Here is a 20,272-nt window from a genome sequence, read left to right as displayed (position 1 = left end):
ACTCCCTTTCTCCACCATATTAAATACAAACGTTCCCTGGGAGCCAACTGGGCCAAATACTTCGCACGTCCTTAAGGAGGGTATTGGTCTAACGGGGCCTCGCACTGGATCCACCGTGTGGTGAAGTGTGGATGGATCTGTCTGCTGTGTTACAGCTTCAGGGTGGGCAAAATTCATCCAAACGGACGTGGGCACGGAGTTGGGAGCCAGACTGTTCCTGTGATTCCCAGGTACTCGCTGCATTCAGGAGAACGGGCATTCTCGTTTCTGTCTACACATGATCCTTTTGCTGTCACTGCAGAAAGGATAAACATCCCCAAACATATGGTGGGGTAACTATTCTGGACAAAAGAAATTAGAGAATCAAAAAACCATTACAAAGACTGGCAAAAGTATGTGTTCTGAACGGTACGTGGGTGTGTACGTGGAAGGGCCACGGAATGGGCACGGCAGGCTCACGAGGAGATCTTAGTTTAGAGATTTTGCTTCCTGGGGTCCCTTGGACGGAATCTTCTCTTGAGAACGAGGAGGAGCTCAAGGCACCAGCACCGAGGGTTGTGCAAACACTCTTTACAATGAACGCCACCGGTTCCGTTTCTTAACGTTATTTTAGAGCCCGTAAAACATGCTTCTTTTCCCTAGCTTGGTTTCTTTACCTCATATAAAAAATAAATAAATAAAAAGGGCAAGAGAGGAGCCAATAACCGGCGACAGGAAAGGGCAAGAGTCGCTCTTTACTTGATGATCTGCGGACAGTCGCTCCAGGCCTTCGCTTTCCTTTTGGCCAAAGCCAGCCAGGCTGGTTCTGTTGACACGGGGGCAGCGTCTGGGGTGGAGAACCTCTTGGTGACTTCCTTCACCAGCGGTGACGGGGGAGCCGAGTCGGAGATCTCCACTGGATTTTGTTTTGAAGGAAAAGGAGAAAGGAGGTTAAGTCAGAACGACGTTAAGAAATGTGATGTTTTGAAACATATATACATTGTGAAATAGCTAAATCTAGCTAATTAACATGTGCGTTACATCACAGAGTTATCATTTTTGTCGTGAGAGCATTTAAAATCTGCCCTCTCAGTGTTTTTCAACAATCCGCTATATTAACTATAGTCACCATGTTGTACAACAGACCTCTTGAACTTACTCGTCTTATCTAACTGAAATTTTGTATCTTTTCTCCCCGACACTTCCCCCAACCACATTTTGATTTATCAGAGATACGAGATTCAAAAAGGAAAACCCAGTGAAACGCTAGAGGCAAGTTCCTGGGCACCTTCAGTGAGAAGGGCCAGGGGAAGCAGGCTGTGGTTGCAACCGTTGCGTACGGTACTGCAGTGCTCAACAGGCAGGCAGTTCTCATCTCAAAGAATTTCTAGAAGCCTCATTTTCTATACATAGAAGATATACCTGCATAATGACAAGAACTAAAGGTAAATTTGTGAATCTAGTCATGCCACCAGTGAATCCCATGAAGAAAAAGCTCAAGCCGGCAGTCCGATCTGTCAAGCTGGTGAGATTAAAGCTACTCCCCACACCACAAAGCACACCCCGGGCCCCTCTGCCACCGAGTCCCACGGGTCCTGCTGGCTCTCATGACTTCCACTCTAGTCTCACGATTCTTTGCGTCGTACCCTTTCTTCACCAGAGCTTACAGGCTTCTTAAGTTCAGAGGGTTCTCATCTTTGAGTCATATTTAGTGCCCGTGGCAACAGCCTACACACACGCTTCTAGAACTCAGAAAATACTGACTAAAAAGACAAATACTTCAGAACAAGGGCTTTATTAAGTTGGAACCAGTCTGAGTTGCATTAAACCTTTAGTACTTCCAAGTAATCTGGCAGAGAAAGTTGTGACCTCTTTGACTTTGGAGTTTTCACTTTATTTTGAAAGAAATTCTCTCTTTACATTTAGAACCCTTAATTCCTGTAAGTAAGATCAAATTAAATAATGTCTATGGAGGCCCTTGAGAAATTACACTGCATTCTAAAGTGATTTTCAAATATAAACGTTCCCCTCTTCTCCAAATAATAAATATATCTTTAACAGTGATGAGACTTTTTATCTCCAGACCTCAGGCAGCAGGTAACTAAGGCATAGAGAAGCCTGGATCTGGGGGCTGCGTGCCCCCTGGGGAAGTGTGCAGCCTCGTGGGGGAAAACAGATACCCTAATAACCCCTGGGAGGGAGGCTGTTCAGACCTGTCCATCCTCCACGTGATCTGTAATAAGGAAATAGTTGGGAACCATTGGATCATTTTCTTTTAACAGAATAAAGAATTTTTTTTTTAAATGTGTACATCTCTTGTGTGTTAGGAACACATAAAAATTGCTGTTGTTAATTAACATCAAGGACACGGTGCTGAGAAACCGCACTCTGTCAGGTCACAGGCTGTCAGAAACTTGCTGTCTGAAATCACGTCAGCGAGAACGGACCATCTGACTTCTGCTCGGAGCATCTGAGCCACGAGGGTCACCAAGATACGAGATGAAGATTCCACCTCCAACTTATGTGCAGAGCTCCAGGTAGAGGTTTTCAGATACAATATTTCATACATTTATCTTTTTTTGTATTTTTTAATTGACATACTGACATAGTTGTACTATTTTTAGGGTACATGTGATATTTTGATATGTGTGTGTGAATGATCAAATCGGAGCAACTGGGATATCCATCACCTTAAATATTTCACACATTTATCTTAACTTCGTAATTTCAAAGGAAACAGGACCCTGGGTATACTTTTTGGCTCAGGCTGGACGTTAACTCCTTTACGTACACCCTTGCTTTGCTTTGAGCTTATCAAAATGCTGCTCTATTTAAACTTTACCTAAACTTCACCCTTTCCCCCAAATCCTATTAAATCTTTAAATCCCATTAAAAATCTGTCTCTTCCTTTGTTTAGAAGGTTCTGGCACGTGCTCTCCCTTGCTGTAGTAAGTCAATGAATGTAATTTTGTCAGAACACAGGCAGTGGGGTGCTGGAGATGGTTCACGCTGCCTGGTTAGATATTCGCAAATTTGGCCATGGTGGGAGTATTTACACCATGGGAAACAGAAAATGCTACTCCCTGAAGGGCTGATTTTTGAACGTTTACCATCTCACCACTGGACCGTTGGTAGGTTCCTGGTGGTCTCTATCACATGAGCTTTATCAGTGTCAAAGGTTACGAATGAGCCTGTCAGACGGCCCGGGCTTTGCCAGGCCTGAGGCGCTGCGCTAGTTACTGCACTGCAGGAAATGAAGCACGCGCTAAGCGGAGAAACTTGTAACTGCAGTTGAATAGAAATGGACCTGTCCTACCTGTCACAGACGTCGGAAGAGTGTTGGCCTTTTTCAGCTGTTCTCTGCGCTCGAGCCTGGACGCTGCAGTCTCAGGCTTCCTCTCTTCTGGCGGAGCGGTGGGCTTCTGCAGGGAACCTGCTCGGCTGCCACTGCCGCTCGCAGGCTGCAGGCTGCCACTGACCTGAGCGGGCAGAGACAGTCAGGCAAAGCGTGTTTTCAACTGAAGCCATGGAAAGAATGGCCCTGCGGGCCTCAGGGGCTTCTGCCCGCCAGTCCCTGACCTCCGTTCCCAAAAGCAGGACTGGACTGGACTTGTGAGCCACGTGTGCTCAACCCAGGTCGCCGAGGGAGCAGATAAGCGCCATGTGCCAACGAGGGAAAGTTACTTTCCCACATGAGCCCCATCGAACTGACTAAAAACCAGGCCACAGGACAAGGCTCCTAATTTCCTCTCAACCCAATGCTCAAATGAAATCACTTTCATATTTGTCATGTAACTATTAGTATCACTGCGATAAATATGTGATGGATTTTGCCAAGTCAGGTTAAGCTAAGACCATAATGAAACCACGTCAAAGTTCACACTGAAAGTGCTTACCTGGCTTATTTACTGCCCTCGCCTTTCTAAGAATTCTCCACCACCCCCATCTAGCCTTTTGTTTTGTTTTGTTTTGTTTTGAATCCTTGTGACCTGGAAGAGAGCCAAACTCAGGCAGGCAACGTTAAAGTGGAAGAACAGGCACTCACATTTTCTTTGGAGAGCTTTTCTGTGTGTTTGGCCTCTCTGGCCTGCTTCCTCTCCTCCCGAGTTGCTTGCTGCTCCCGAAACCCCTTTTGCTTTTGCAGCGCTAACGTGATCCACAGGGGCTGTGCAGTTTCCACTTTCTCCGTAAGTCTGGAGCCATCCAAAGAGTGCCTGCTCTGAAGCAACGGCTTCTCTGAGGGGGGAAGGACGAAAGCAGATTCGCAGTGAAATTAACTGCTGACCTATCTCAGTTCCACACGCCCTCAAGCCTGTGGCGTATTAATAAGCCTAGGAAATATTCAGCTGTACCTTCCTACACTCTGCGCCGATGCCTGAGTGACCACTGGATGGGAAGGTAACATCTTTGACCAACAGAAAAACGGGCATTTCTCTTCCCTAGAAATGGAAGAAGTTCCTGTACTTTGTAAGAAAAAAGTAGTATCTCCAGTGTCGTAAAATCTTACGGCTAGAGGGGATCCAGACAGTTATTTGGTTCGCTGTTCTTTTTTTTTAATTCCTTGCTTTAATGGAATCTATTTTTAGCAATGGAACCTTTTATCCTCCAGACAACATGCTATGTGGAACCCCAGTGTTTGAAGGATGAAAAAAGGGTGCTGTTCTGCCTAAGGGGCTGCTGAGGGAAGCAAGGCTCTGAGGAACCTGGGTGGGCCGGGGGGAGACCCATGATTTTGCTCCCCTGGCCTCACCGGACAGATGCGAGCAGTAGGGCCCACAGCCATCAACACCTGTGCCCAAGGTCACTCAGCAGTTAGCACACGGGCTGCAGCTGGAACCCAGGTGTTCTGACTTCCAGTCTGTGCTTTGCTTGCGGTTGACTCTCACCTGCGCAACTGGGGTAAACACAGGTGGTTGGTATCAGAGGTTGAGTCCTGGGCTTTGAAATTGAGCAGACCTGGGTTTGATCATCTGCAACCTTAGAAAAGCTACTTGACTTCTCTCAGCTTTAGTTTTCTAATCTATAAAGCGGAGATGATAATGGCACATGCCTGATCAAGTTGCCATGAAAACTAAAAAGAGATCCTGGGTGTGAGAACATTTAGAACAGTTCCTGGCATATAGTAACCACTCCAAAAAAGTGACCCGTTCTTATTATTTATGCCTATGAGACAATGGTCCCCTTCTTTTCCCTCAAGTAAAAATTATGCACTTTCAGGGGTAATCATTCTGGTATTGAATCTTTTATTAGCTCAAAGGGCAAGGGCTCACTATAGCGCTGTTTTTGAAATCCAGCAGAAGTCTCCACTTTGACAGTCCCTGACCTTACTACCTGCGCTTACCTTACAGTACAGGGTCCTCCCCAGGATGACAGGAAAGACCAAATAAGTTCTAATTAGGAATTCAAGCAAAAAAAAAAAAAATGGCAAATTTTGCTTATTTCTCTGTATCCTTTAGATCTACAAGGCTGTACAAAGAGAATTCATGCTTATAATGAGCTCTGGGCATTGCAATATCCCTAATCATCGAATAAAAATTCAATTGTGATCTAACACAGGAAAGAAAACTGACACACTGAAGAGGTATTTAAAAACAAAACTAAAATTTAAAGGCGTTTTTGATTAATCTTTAGTGAACCAAAAATCAAAAAGAATTCACCACCGCAAACATTCTGCTTTACTGAGAAACTTTACATACACTGGAACTTAAGGAAGTGCCGGTTTTTCACTCAAAGGCCCTGTCGCACTTCTTTGTGCAACTTCTAAAAACCAAACTGCCACGATCTAAATGATTTCCATATAAAAAGCTATTCCACAAAAGGGAAATGTGTACTAAACATTCAGTCTGAACTTGCTGGGGAAGGCCAGTTTCCTGCCGACCACTTTGGTGTTTATCAGAAGGATCAAAATGCCTTTCAAGTATAATCGACTAAAAAACTGACTGAAGCCGTTTGAAAAAAGAAACGTCTGGGCAGGGAGAGGAGGAAAGATGGCAGCTGCAGCATTGGGGCGATGGGTGTTTTGGAGACAGAGTCTGAGCAGCTGATGGAAGCTGGCCCTGGGGCTTCTTTCATCTCACGTGTTTTACCCCAAACACACAGCCACACAAGGGCTTCTCTTGACATTTCTTGAAAATGAGAGAAGAGAACTCTTTGTCCCCCCAGCTGCCTGGAGAATCTCAGAGACCAGCAGAAATCCACCACTGTCAAAGAAGACAGACAAAACAGTGAAGGCAAGATGTGGTATTCGGAGAAATTGCTGTGAAAGGAATGTTCACGGACCAGGCTTTGGCTCAACTGGAATTCAGTGACAAAAGGGGGGACCCAAATAATTAAAGAGGTTCTCTTAGAAGCATAAGATGTGACAATGAGACCATAAGGTGGAGTTCAGACCCTATTTATATATAGCTGAGTCCACCTCGGGGAGAGGCCAGTGGAATCCGCCACCATGGTGGAGGTCGCTTTGAGATCAGAGAGTTTAGTGCCACTATTTTGTGAAGCTGGAGGAGGATCCCCACCTCCACGTGAGGCACCAAAGAGAGTGAAGTCACCCACGCCAAAGTATATTCAGGAGCTTTGAAACTAGACCATCCTTCGCACTCCACGATGGGGGAACTCAAGACCCCCAAGGGGTCTAGTCTAAGTGTCAGCACCTTTAACTTACGACTTGTCTAAGGAAGTATCATTGCCAGGTGTGAACTGCAGACACACTGCAGTCAGTAAGCATTTCCAAAATCTTAAAGAGTGAGTAAAAAGTAAAGAGCCTCACTATGACTCACGCGTCCTTCAGGAATGGCGAACCAGCCTCTGATTAACGAAGGGGAGCCCAACGCCAGCTCCACTGGCTACCTCTGGCTTTGGGCACTTCTGGCTCTAGCAATGACACAGACAATGAGCTGGGCAGAGGCAGAACCTTCCATCCTGCAGCCACATACCTTTCCTCCCAGCCTCAGGTGTCTGGGAAGGCTTCTCTTGCTCAGCAGCAGACAGAGGTGGGGAAGCAGGTTTCCTCTCTGTCACCTCTTCCTCCTCATCTTTCTTCTGTCCCTTCCTTTCCTCGGGGGCTGAGGGCGACGGCGGCTGGGGATCACTGCTCTGCTGGCCTTCCTTGGCCGGCTCGCTGGGCTCCAGGTTGGGCTTCCCCGCTCGGCGAGCCAGCAGCTCCACCAAGTAGGGCCTGCTCAGTTTGGAGAGTGGGGATGGCGGTGGGGTCTGGCTGGCGGGCTTGGGAGCCAGGGCTGGCTTCTGTGCCAAGGGCATTTTGTTCGCTGCCTTGTCGTGCTCTGGAGCGGGGGTCTGGCTGCTGGCGGGTGGGGCTCTGGGCTGGGCTGCGGGAGGAGAGGGGCTTTCAGCAGGGTCCCTCCGCGTGGCTGGGGCCTGCTTCCTCTCTTGGGGAAGGGACGGGCCGCGCCTGATGGCCCCGCCGTCTGTCTCTGTCTCTCCCTGGGAGCTCCCCCCTGCAGGCGGGCCCCCCTCCACACTGTCTCCCGTGCTGCTGTGCCTCTTCTTTTTCTTTTGTTCTGCCTGTTGGTCGCAGTGGAAGCGCAAGGAGTAGTTGGTCCTTCTCAACTTTATTCCGAAAGGTGAGGCCTTTTCCTCCCCCCCTGGCATCCCGGGGTCTGGCTTTGCTATGTCATGGGTGGTCTCGCCGTCCGCAGTGGTCGGGGACTGTGCCTGGGCCACTGCCTTCTGCGGAGGGTAAGGAGGGCTTGGAACAAGGAAAGATGGAAGGTCTTTGGCAAATTTGCATCCGTCTGTGGTGTCTGCCGGCTCCTGGTGCACCTCCAGCTTCTCGGGACTCTCGCGGAGCTCAGGGGCACCGGCGGGCGGCGGCGGGGGCGCGGTCTCTTCGCCGGGTCCCGCTGTGGGTCTTTTCCTAATGCTTTCAGCTTCCGTGCCCGGCTCGGAGAACTTCTGCCAGGCAGGCACAATAGAGAACTTCGCATTGGCCGGCGGCGTCTTCCGGAGGCTCCCGCGGGAATCACAGCGGCCCCTGGGGGCGGGCTCGTCGCCGCGCGCGTCACTCTCCGCGTTCCTCAGGATCCGGGACCGAATGGAGGCCCACTCGGCCAGCGCGGCCGCGCCGCTGGCACACTCCGGCGGAGGCCTGGCCTTCCCGCCGCCCGCGCGGGCGTCGCCGGGCGTGCGGGGTGGGTGCTCCACGGCGGGGACGTCCACGTGCTTCCTTTCTTCCGACAAGCCCAGGAGGGACTTGCACGCCACGTCCTTGATCTGGCTGAGGCTGACGGCCGGGCCGCAGAGCTGCGCTCCCGTGACCAGAATGGCCGTGTGGGGAATGCTCAGGGACGAGGGCAGGGCGTGGGGGGCCGCGCCGGCCGTGGCGGCCTTCGGCTCCCGGGGAGCGGAGACAAGTCCCGCGTCCTTCGCGGGCGTCACGGGGCTCAGATTGACTTTGGGGAAGAGAATCTGCTTCCCGCCCGAGGACACCTGGAACGTGTAGGGCCTGGGCATGGTCTGCCTCTCGTCCACTTCCTGCCACCTGAGCTCCTCCACCTTGCGGGCTTTTTCTGGAGCGGCGGCTTCTTTCTTCTCCACCGGCGGCGGCGTGTCGCCCACCCGGCCCTCGCCTCTCTGGGGAGCGTCTGTTTTCGCTGCTCCTCTCTCCTCCTCAAGCGCGGGCCGCTCGTCCCCGGGAAACTCCGCGCTCTGTCCCTGCCGCGCTCCTGCGGGCTCGGCCTCTGGGCTCTGCTCCCCGGGGATTTCTCTTTGCCTTTTGGCTTTTGCGTTTTCTTGGTCTTCCGGCGTCTCCTCAAGGTCAGTCTGAAGCGGGCTCCGCGGGCCCCTTCTGTCCTCCAGCTCGAGCTGAACCTCTTCCGCAGGCCCTTCCTCCTCCTGCCGCCTCTGCGCCATTTCCTCCCGCCCGCTCAGCTCCTCCCCGAGCCTCGTCGCCTCCTCCTCCTGCCTTCGGAGCCCCTCGGCCCGTTTTCTCTCCTCCTCCTGCCTTCGGAGCTTCTCGGCCCGTTTTCTCTCCTCTTCCTCCTGCCTTCGGAGCCCCTCGGCCCGTTTTCTCTCCTCTTCCTCCTGCCTTCGGAGCTCCTCGGCCCGTTTTCTCTCTTCCTCCTGCCTTCGGAGCTCCTCGGCCCGTTTTCTCTCCTCTTCCTCCTGCCTTCGGAGCTCCTCGGCCCGTTTTCTCTCCTCTTCCTCCTGCCTTCGGAGCTCCTCGGCCCGTTTTCTCTCCTCTTCCTCCTGCCTTCGGAGCTCCTCGGCGCGTTTTCTCTCCTCTTCCTCCTGCTGCCTTCGCAGCTCCTCAGCGCGTTTTCTGTCCTCCTCCTCCTCCCGCTGGCGCTGCCGCAGCTTCTCCTCCAGCCGCTGGGCCTCGGCCTCCAGGCGCTCGCGCTCCTCGCGCGCCCTCCGCTCCGGCTCCGGCCGACCTTGCGCTTCCAGGCTCCGCCGCTGCCCCGTTTCCGCCTCTAGCTGCAGCTCCTCCCCCTCGCCCTCCTCTTCCTCGCCCTCCTCCTCCAAGAGCTCTTGCCTCCTGTTCTCCTCCCAAAGCCGCCTCTCCAGCGCCTGCAGCCTCTGCTCCTGCAGGCGTCTCTTCTCGGCTGCTTCCGCCTTTTGCCGTTTGCACTTGGCCTCCAGCTCTCGCCAATAGTCTTCTTGGCGTCTTCTCTCTTCTTCGGAATCCAGGGGCTCTGGTTCCTCCTCATGCCGCATTTGCTTGTCTTCTCCCAGGTGTCCGTTCTGGTCCAGGGAGGGCTGACTCTCAAGGCCACCTTGCTCATTTTGTCGGTCCTGTCATTGGGAAGGGAAACAGAATTAGCCTCTTCCTTTTTCTGCAGACAACCGTTACCCTTCCTATTCACAATGTCGGTGGCCCTCTTCATCGCCAAACACTTGGGAAGCAGGTGGTCTCATGTACAGGTATAGGTAAGCTCAGACATCGGTCACACAGGCATGAGGGCTCAAATGTGGGAACGGAGGAAAGAACTTCATCTATGTGATTTACCTGCTGCCCCTTTGTCATTCCCAAATCCCCTTTTCTTAATACGAATGAACAATAGTCCAGCATTAAAAAGAGAGATTGGGACTTCTTCAACATTCCCTGAAGTTTGTGACTTAGAAGCCCACCCTAACCAAACTGAGGGACCTTTCGCTAAGCCACGGCAAAAGAAGGCTGTCACCTTTCTGCTGCAGAGCAAACTCAAAGCGTATGGAGCCCCTCGAAAGGCAGCCTTTCCCTCTGAGGTCCACCAGCCTCACGTCAGAAAGGGCCGTGGAAAGAAAGCAGGCCTGCTTGTCCTTGTACGCTGCCACACACTCAAGTTCCCGATGGAGAGACACCTAGATCATTCCATGGCTCCACCCCAACGCCAACCCACTTGGCAGAGTTACTGCCTGGCCAGCAAGGGCACCTGCCTGCTCAGCCCCGGCAGGCTCTACGCACCCGGGCAAGCCGCCTGTGCTTCTTTGACACCCTCTGGTTTTTTGGCTTAACGGCCAGTTTGTGCTTGGCAGCACTGTTGTCCAGGCGAGCGATGGCCAGGGGGATGGCATCTAGGTTGACACTTTCGATGGTGCCAGCAGAAGAGAAGTGCCTTTTTGGCCGAGACGGTTTAACTGGAGCAACCTATTGGGGAGATTAAAATAGAAAATCAGTCCGGATCAGAAGACAGCCTGCGGGCAACCCAGAATGGTAGCACTGGTTGGAGTCTGTGCCTCGCCCAGCCTGGCTCAGGGGATGCTGGCGCGCAGGGCGGGGGCTCCTTGAGTGCAGTGAAACAGGCACAGTGCTGCTCGTTTCAGTACTGAAACGGTTTTGTGATCAAAAGACATGATGTTGACTACTTGTTCTGCCAGTGACTATTTGTATTAACCTTTCAGAGACTCATCTTCCTACATTGAATAATACGGGGGTTAGAGTAGCTCAGGGGGCAGCAAAACATAGCCAGGAGGCCAAATCCTGCCAGTAGCCTGTTTTGGAAAATAGAGTTTTACCAGCACACAGCCACCCCCATTGTCTTTGGTTGCTTTTTGGCCAAAAAGGAAGAGTAACGCAAAGAAGAGTCATGTAGTTGCGCAGTTGCAAATCCTCGGTCACGAATCCTAAAATAGTTAGTAGTTTGCTCACCCTTGGACTAGATCATCTCTAAGCCTCACTGTGCATACATGCCTCAGCTCCTACACAGAATTTTAGTCCCTTCCAAGCAGGGACTGTGTCTTTCATCTTTATATCCATCCCTTTATGCCCAAGTAGCAAATCTCATTTAGTCAGTGCTCAGTAAATATTTGTGGAAGGAAGGAAGGAACAATAAAATATAAGCATCTATGCCTAGGGCTTCAAGTTCCTGATTAGCAAAAGTGTTTTGGCGCAATCACTCCAAAGTCACAGAGCACTGAGGGCACGAGGAGCTTTTAAAAGGAAGAGGACCTTGGTGCAAAAAGGAGTGACAGAAACCTGCCACAAGAGCAAGTGCATCTCCTCAAAGGATGAACTGCAGAACGGCCTGCGGCTCTGGAATACAGATGCAATCACTGAAAAACCACAATCTCAGATGAATTGTGTAGGGTTTAAAAAGGTCAGAGAGACCGTGGCACAGCGTGAGCCCAGAAGCCACACTGAATCAGAAGGTAGGAGGCCACGCAGGTAACCACAGAGAATCCACCAGCCATCAGCGAGCAAAGAGCGCTTGGCCACATAATGCAAAGCGTGGCCAGGGGCACTCACAGCTCCGGCTGCCTCTGCCCGCAGCTCTGCCGAGGCCGGGGTTCGTCTGTTTGTGTGCCTGCTGTAAATGTAGAGTCTGTGATGTTTAGCCGAAGGGCCTGCTTGTTGCGATTACCTCCCACATTTATACACAAAAGATAAAAGACCAAGCTAGCGCCAAGAGCAAAATGGATGGCCAGTACATATTAATTTCTGACCAGAAGCATGGAAACACAGAAAAATAATTCCAACCTTCGGCCTTCTAGCTTTCATTTATTTATGGTTATTATCTTTCTAAGAGGTATCAAATTCTGAGCTATTGTTGAAAAGAGATGAATTAAACATTTATTTCCATCCTCTAATAGATGCCTGAGGAAAAGGAGTCAGAGCCAATGGGACAGACTGCAGACATCGGTAAGCACTTGAAGCGGAGATTTAAGTGCGATGCTTCGTTTCTAGTTGTCCCAGCTGGGACTCCTCATTGCCAGGGCGTTGGCACTGTCGTGAGCCACCCCCTTTTTCAGGAGCAGAGCCTGCTCACTGCACGCCCCCGTGCAACTGAAAAGTCCTCATCAGAGCACATCGGCTCCTAACAGCACAGGTGCACAGGGAGCGGAGTCCACAGGGTTTCCTAGACTCCTGCAGGTTAAGTCCCAGGTTTAAAAGGACACAGAAAAGTTTTCAAAACAAAACAAAACCCTTAAAATGCTAAGGTTTTTGATTTTTGCATCTTTAAATATAAGGACTCATTTCCTTGGAGACTTGGGTACAAGTATTCTAGAATACCTTTTTCAATGGATTAATAGTGTCTTGAAGTACGTGATACATTTAGGAAAGCTACCAACTTCCAAGACCCCAAACACAGGTATACTGGGAGTGTGGCTGTTTTTCAGAGCGGCGTTCAGTTTCAGCAGTTGCCTTGCTATGGAAACAGATGCTCCAACATCTACCACTGGTTGCATTTGGAAGGAATTTCAAGCAATATACGAAGGCGACATTTATGAAGGGAAAATGAGGCAGCAGATTGCCAAAAAAAAAAAAAAAAAGGAAGTTAAAGTAAGGAAGCTAAGTAAATAAGTTCATATCATATTACCTTCTCTTCCATCTCACTTCCAGCTGCAGGGAGATTCAGAGGACTCAGAGAACTTGGCGTGTCACTGGACTGGAACAGTAGAGAGAGCACTCAAGTCAGATGCCAGAACAGGAAGTTCTGGGCAGATAACCAGACACTGTCTGTGCCTGGACAGTCCTGTCCCCTCCTCCACACAGGTGCAGCTGGCCTCAGAGAGCCAGCAGGAGTCATGGCGGGGCTTTGCTAATGTCCCGAGTCCACAAGGGCTACCTAGGGCACAGAGGGTGCACCATCCTCTTCCCCGAGTTCACTGCGTGTCTCACCTGGGCGGTTCCAACTCCGTCCCTGGGGTTTTGTCCACTGCCTGGGAGCAGCCCCGGTGCTGATCACCAGCTGCCTTCCCCGAGAGGCAGGCCTGTGTCACCTACGCAGCCTCAGCCTCAGAGCCCCCGGCCTCGCGGGCTGCCTCTGCCCTCCACCCGGCAGACCTCTCCCCTCTCTCAGGGGGAGAGAAGAAAAGAAGGCCCTACCGATGCCGCACACCAAGGGCGGGGCTGAGAAGGTGAAAGCCAGGGAGTGGCCAAAAATCACAGGAGGGAATGAGAAGCAAACAGCTGAGAATTCACACCCAGTGTCCCGGGCATGCCCTAGGACACCCCCAGGGGTCGCCTGCACCTCTGGTGGCCGCTATACCTACCATCCTGTGTCACCACTTTCTATAAAAGGGCCTTATCTTCCCTTCCAGGGTGACCATGTCCGCTCGCCCTCCCTCACTCCATTCTCCACACCGCACACTCAGAAGGGTCTTTGGAAAACACAAACCAGATCATGTCACTGCTCTGCTGGAAATTACTCAGAGGCCTCCTATTACCTTCAAAAGAGAATTCACGCCTTCCCAGGGTCTGCACCATGCGGCCCCACACCTCACTCCGCGTCCCCTCACCCCCACCAGGTCTGGCCACAATCCTTATCTACATAAGCGGCCGCTGGACCCCCAAGTTACTCACTTTTCCATCACCCTGTTTTATTTTCTGTGCAGCCAGCGCTTTTCCTGATCCGAACTGATGCTGCGTATCTACCTGTTGACCTGTTTGTTGCGGGGGATGCAAACTGCACAGAGGTGGGGCCCTTGCCTAACCTTGCACGTGGGAGACAGGCCCGCTGAACACACAATCCTCCTCCTGCCCCCAGGCCCTGCACTTATGAGATCATCAGGAACAGCGAAGACTCTTGCTTCGGTCCTCAGGAAATCCCTGCGCCACGGCCATGGCCGTCGCTGCTGCCGAGCGCTGGAGAGGCTGGGAGGGCAATTTCAGACCTGCTGGGAGGGGTGGGCCCCATCCTGCTTCGCCCACCTCACAAAGGGCGTCAACGTGTGGGTGCCAGGAGTCACCAGGGCCAGGCCCTAGGCAGAGATGGGCAGCAGGGAGGCCCATCCTTCTTCACTTCTCTGCCTCACGATCCTCTGCAAACTGCTTGTCTTTTTTTTCTTTTTGAGACAGAGTCTCGCTCTGTCGCCCAGGCTAGAGTGCCGTGGCGTCGTCATAGCTCACTGCAGCCTCAAACTCCTGGGCTCAAGCGATCCTCTTGCCCCAGCCTCCCGAGTAACTGGGGCTACTCAGGTACGTGCCACCACACCTGGCTAATTTTTCTATTTTTGGTGCAGACAGTGTCTCACTCTTACTCAGGCTGGTCTCGAACTCCTGACCTCAAGTGATCCTCCCGCCTCAGCCTCCCAGAGCGCTAGGATTACAAGCATGAGACACCACACCCGGCTTGCTTATCTTTCTTACTACTTTTATGACATGTTGGCTAATAGCACATGATTTCTTCTAAGGTATGCTCATTTTAATAATAACCAACAAAATTTCAGCCACTTTGCTAGGCAGAGCCGAGAGAATGGTTTTTTGTTCTGTTTTGAGATTGGAAGCCCCCAGTACCTCATCTAGCGAATTCCTCACTCTCGCTGCTAGACTTTTGCACCTTTTTCCGTAAGAGGTCTAAGGGGGATCCTTTCTGCTGCTTTGGAAGAACTCTCTTCAGGATATGCTCAAGGTGTTTCCTTTAAGGTGTCAAGAGGCCAAACTTAGATGGGACAGTGCTGGAATGTGACTTTATTCCCAGCTCAGTACTCTCTAAGCCGGCCTGTTTGATGTGTTCTGTCTCACTAAGCCCCTGCTGCTTTCTGATTTCATTTCCCTTTAAATTAGTCCAACAAAACAGGCAGTAGCTAAGTCCTAGGGAGACACAGGTGTGTAAGATCCAGTTTGTCCTCCAGAAACTCGGCCTTTAGAGGTGGAGAGCAAGCAGCTACGTGGACATAGAGATGGGGTATGGTGTGTGGACAGCAGTGAAGACACACAGTGCAGGCACAGAGGAGATAACACAGCTTGGGGTGAGGCCAGGGAGGGCTTCCCAGAAGAGGTGGGCAGAAGCCTTGAAGGGTGAGTGGAAGGCACTGGGAAGAGCATGTGCAAAGGGCATGTCTCCTCTTCCTCTCCTTCCTCCCCTTCCTCCTCGTCGTCTCCAGGTGAGGGCACCTGCCCAGGAAGTGCCCTCTGGCCTCCTCCCACCTTATCCCCGCACTACAGACCCCAGGGTTACAGATGCCCAACATCCTGCCCTGGCTTGTTAGCAACGCAGTCATTCCCTGGAGGAGACTTACTTTGTTCTCAGTGTCTGAGAGGACGATGTCCTGCTGAGTCACAATTTCCATGGGACTGGTCGGGAACAGATCCTCTTCTAAGCTGGCCTCTCCACTGCCTGCCTTCTTCATGGGAATGGCGTTGGGCAGCCGCTGCCCAAACTTGATATTCTTGCCCAACTGTTGCTGGAGAGAAACAGAAGGAAGGCAGTCTGAAGCGGTGAAGCAGTTCTCAACGGCCACAACCAGGTTCCCCGGCATAGCTGGTAAGCACTGGGGCATAGTCTGTGCACAGCTGATTTCTACACTCAGCACCAGGCCAGGAAACCACGATGCCGGCCTGGAATAAGTGAACTGGTTTTCCACCTTCTTTTCTTTTTCTTTCCCACCTTCTAGCCATGAGCTTTCTCATGCAGCCATCTCTTTTATGGAGACGTCAACATTTTCCAGTGGGTACAGAGACCACATTTCTGAACCAAAAGTTGGGATACGTTATGAAAAATTTTTTTGATTCACCTACACATTTATTTATATGAAAATTCTTTTAAAAGTACAAAAAATTGTATAGAAAACAGTCACATGAAATGTAGGAAACCCTGGGGGAAATCAAGACCCTTAGGGTTAGTGCAAGAGAACTCTCCAGTAATGTTTGTACTTCTGCAACCTTCCTCACCAGCCCCTAGCTGGAGACCCCACACCGGAACACCGGGTCACTGCCAAGGTGAAGAAGGTCCCGGGGCCAGCGAATCTTTCCATAATTAATGCTGAAATCATGTGAGGCATAGGAACAATCCGGACTTCTCTTCGCCTTGCTGCAGCTACCCAACTGTGAAAGAGGGGACCGAAGGAACCAAGTGGGGACGAGGGCCAAGAAAGGACTGATTAGTGGTGGGTGGTAGCTAAGAGGAGAGGGAGAAGGGAGGGGAAAATGGGGCAGAAATTAGAAAGAGAAATAGTATTTCGAATTAGAGAAATGCCAGATTAGAAAAGAAAAAAACGTCTCCAAAAGTTGCCCAATGTCCCCTTGGGGGTAAAACTGCCCCCAGCTGAGAACCGCAGCTCTAGATCCTGGGTTTCATAGTCCTTATATGCCTCAAAAAATGCATTCTCTAATGTTTATCTTTAATCTGGCTAATATTTAGTCCCACAGAGCTGCAAAGAGCCTTAGCAATCACCTACTCCAAAGCCCTCACTTTGCAAAAAAAGTGAGAGGTCCAGCGGGGAGCGGTGACTGACCCAAGCTTATGAAAAGAATGAGTGGCCCAAAAGGAATCTGAACGCAGGTCACGTAAAATCACGTTCAGCGTCATTTTCGTTGCACTCCACTGGTTCTCATAAATTTGGCACCATACTTCCTTCTGACGGGCAGAAATGAAGAAACGATGCAGCATTTTTAATCCTTCAGGGAAACACCTCCTCTCCCTTTGAACTCAAGGGTACCAAATCCACCCACCTTGCCCAGCTCCCCCTCAGCCTTGCAGACTGGGCAGTGAGACTGCAGAGATGTGACAGAGATGAGCCCAAGAAGCCCCTCCCCACACCCCCGGGGACCCCAGCATGCCAGGTCAGGAGCACAGCAAGTCAAGGGCTTCTATTTGGTCCGCTGGCATTTCGGCCTCGGCCTGGCCGCCCCGGCCCCACGGGAAAGGAGTGCACGAAAGCTCGCATTCAGCCAGGGCAGTCCAGCTGCAGCAGCCGAAAAGGGTTGCGGGGAGGAGAAGGCTGAAAAAGGGTGTCTTCTAAAAACAAGTGCAGCAGGAAGCAGCAGCAGTTAGTTGTCTACTCTAAGCACATCAGTCAGCAGGCGCAGTGGGAACAGCCGATGGATGGAGTGAGACAAGAAGACATGAAGGAACAAGGTCACAGGCCCGTGTCACTCTGCAGCCTTTGGGGAGGGGTGGGAACCTGGGCAGAAGAGGTGGGAATGGTTTCTGTGTGCTCCCAGCCTAGCCTTCTCCAGGAGTGTTGGCCAAGGGCTAGAAATTGTCCTAAATCCCTGGATTGGGACGTGTTGGCAAGGCCCGTGGGTTACCGATGCTCCCCGATGACTGAGATGGTAATTCCTAAATGAGCTTCCAGGGAGAACATGTCCTAACACTCTAGTGCCATTTAGCTAGCATTTTTGCCACCATCACAAAAAAGAATGGATACAGTGATATTTTATTTCATTCAGGCCCTTCATAGAATACTTATGTTGGTCCATCCCGATGCTTAAACAACAAAAAAGAATATGGCAAAATAATCACAGTCTAGGTTGAAATAAAGTCCAAAGATGGGGTGACTGGTGACTACAAATGGAAAAGAAAAGAAAACGTAGGAAGAAAAATAAATAAATGAATGGAATAAAAACAGAGAAAATAAGGTAGGTACTTGGACAAAGACGGAAAATAGAAAGAGTAACATTAAGAAATGAAGTCGAAGGCCGGGCGCAGTGGCTCACGCCTGTAATCCTAGCACTCTGGGAGGCCGAGGCGGGCGGATCGTTCTGAGCTCAGGAGTTCGAGACCAGCCTGAGCAAGAGCGAGACCCCGTCTCTACCAAAAAATGGAAAGAAATTAATTGGACAGCTAAAAATATATGTAGAAAAAATTAGCCGGGCATGGTGGCGCATGCCTGTGGTCCCAGCTGCTCGGGAGGCTGAGGCAGGAGGATCGCTTGAGCCCAGGAGTTTGAGGTTGCTGTGAGCTAGGCTGACGCCACGGCACTCGCCCCAGGCAAGAGAGTGAGACTCTGTCTCAAAAAAAAAAAAAAAAAAGAAATGAAGAGAATTAAAGAAAAGAGGCAAATTGAGTGGAAGGTGCAGGGGACAGAGGAAATACACAGGGGCCACCTGCAGTGACACCAGCTGGGGGGACGTGGAAGGGCAGAGGGAGGAGGAGAGGAAAAGGGAGCGAGGGGATGAGAATGTGTGTCTGTCTATCAGAGGGCTGATGTGTGTCACAGATATGTTCTTCCCGGCAAAAGAAACACAATGCCTTTGCCTGCTGGACTGAAAATGTGCGTCTTAGTAAAGCAGCTGGCTTGAAACCCGCACCCCTTCTGAAATCCCGCCCCCCACCCCAGAAGAAATCAGCTCTGGCTGGGGTCTGGGGAACCTGGGTGGAGGCAGTGAGACGGAGGAGGGGAACGGCAGCCTTGGTTAGGAGTAGGGCTACGGTCTCTGTCCAGACAAGGGGCTGTCTCACAGACACGCCCTGCGGCTGTCGGGAGGAGACGGTGGACTAGGGCCAGGGCAGGACTCAGGGTCCAAGGCCGTGGTGACTGATCCTCAGGCACGCAAGGACAGGGCCTCGGGGACGAGGCCTTGCACCTGCCATCTCCCTGTGGTTCCTCCTGTGCACGCTTCCTTCGGCTGACTGGAAGGACTGGGCCCTTGTCACATTTTGTGCAGTTTATGGACAGTTCAGAGGTTACTGCTGAGACCTATCTGGCAATCTCAGGTGTCATGTGATTTGAATACGTAGATAAATGCGGCTTTTGTTACTTTAATTCCGCCCACTGTTCAGGCATTGCCCTGCGAGGAACTAGAATATAAACAATCACTGAAAGCCAGACTGTTAAGATGAGCTGGCCCTTAAGTTTTCAGAGAGATAAACTAACACTTTTTTTTCAATATGCGGGGGCTGTTTCTTTACACACTGCAATTACAGTCAGAGGGGAGAGGGGAAGCTCGCGCCTATACCGACACTCCACGTTGCTGGTAGCCGTGAATGGAGTTACTGTTAAGCCTGGAATGTGAGCTAAAAGGAACTATATTTTATTCACTCAAATAGGACCATTTTGCTGTACTATGGAATGCTGGAGAATGATGCTCCAGGAATGCACATCCATATTTATAAGGCTTGTTCCTATGGTGTGCAAATGCCAAGCACATCATATTCTGCAGCCCTCTCGCTGCCAGCGTCTAGATTTTCCCAGATCTTTCACAGCCATTCTTCAGACTAAATCTGCAAGAGCAAAGCAGAAATAAAAATAAAGTTGCTGTCTTCTTGAGCAAACTACAGATACTTCCATAGTTAAAGCGAATTAAAAAAAAAAGAAGAAAAGAAAAAGAAAAAGCATATAGATGGAAAGACACTTGCTCTAGAAGAAGTGGCTAAGAGAAGGCATTTTTATTCTTTGTGTCCTTGACAGTTGCATTAGGTGTCAACATCCTCAAATATATGAGTTTGACATTTGTAAGTGAAATCTAGCTGAGCAGGACAGACTAGCTACTGAGCGTGGAGATTTTCCCTCCTATGCCAAATAATCGGTGGCACAAAGAGACTAAGCATTTCCCGACAAAGGTGTGGTATAATTCTAAAAATTACCTGCAGGCTTAGACTGCGGTAGCCCTGCGTGTTATCATCAGTTAGTGCATGCCTCCCAGCCTGGTCTTATCTCAGACAAACAGGCACCCTCCCTAATCCATGCTCTGGGCAGCTGCAGGCAATGTCAAGGTCACTGTAGCCCAATGCAATGAAGTGCAAAGCTTCTGAAGCCATGCGTGTTACAGCAGGTGAACAGTGACTCTGGACAGAGTGCAGATTTTAAGACCTGGAGGGGCCCTTCAGATCACCTATCACGGCATCCCCTTACTTTTCAGGTGGGGAAAGCGTCAGAGAGGTTAAACGGCTTCGCCAAGGCCACACAGCCAGGTGGTGGTAGCTCTTTATTTCTCTTTATTACCCCGCATTCCTCACTCATTCAAATGGTATTCACACTGCCAGCCACGGAGCAACGGACTTGTTATGTGCAGGGTCCTGAAAAGGGACACCATGGTTCATTTTGCCCCTATAACTGTCCTGTATATTAAAATTTGTTCTCACTATGTACATGTATTATTTTTATGCTCAGAAAAAAATAGGTAATTTTTCTTTGGAAAAAGAAATTGTGGCAAGTGGTAGAGTCACATAATTCAGGAAAGGGCAGGCTG

At 50.7% G+C, this 20,272-nt stretch overlaps 1 protein-coding gene across 1 annotated transcript in view; it reads right to left on the bottom strand.

Annotated features, from left to right (window-relative positions):
* Positions 1-354: 354 nt before the first annotated feature.
* KIAA1211 (KIAA1211 ortholog) overlaps positions 355-20,272 on the bottom strand; it is a 103,453-nt gene continuing 83,535 nt past the window's right edge. Inside the window, exons 4-11 of the mRNA XM_012641108.1 lie at positions 15,379-15,543; positions 12,735-12,803; positions 10,382-10,564; positions 8,998-9,729; positions 6,912-8,799; positions 4,025-4,215; positions 3,296-3,458; positions 355-895 (exon numbers count right to left, since the gene is read on the bottom strand). Of these exons, the coding sequence (XP_012496562.1) occupies positions 735-895; positions 3,296-3,458; positions 4,025-4,215; positions 6,912-8,799; positions 8,998-9,729; positions 10,382-10,564; positions 12,735-12,803; positions 15,379-15,543 (3,552 nt within the window). The 3' untranslated portion in view covers positions 355-734. The remainder of the gene's footprint in view (positions 896-3,295; positions 3,459-4,024; positions 4,216-6,911; positions 8,800-8,997; positions 9,730-10,381; positions 10,565-12,734; positions 12,804-15,378; positions 15,544-20,272) is intronic.

This window comes from Propithecus coquereli, unplaced genomic scaffold, assembly GCF_000956105.1.
Source record: "Propithecus coquereli isolate 6110/MARCELLA unplaced genomic scaffold, Pcoq_1.0 Scaffold162, whole genome shotgun sequence".
NCBI lineage: Eukaryota > Metazoa > Chordata > Mammalia > Primates > Indriidae > Propithecus > Propithecus coquereli.
Note: the sequence above shows the minus strand (reverse complement) of the source record. Positions and strands in the feature narration are given on the sequence as shown.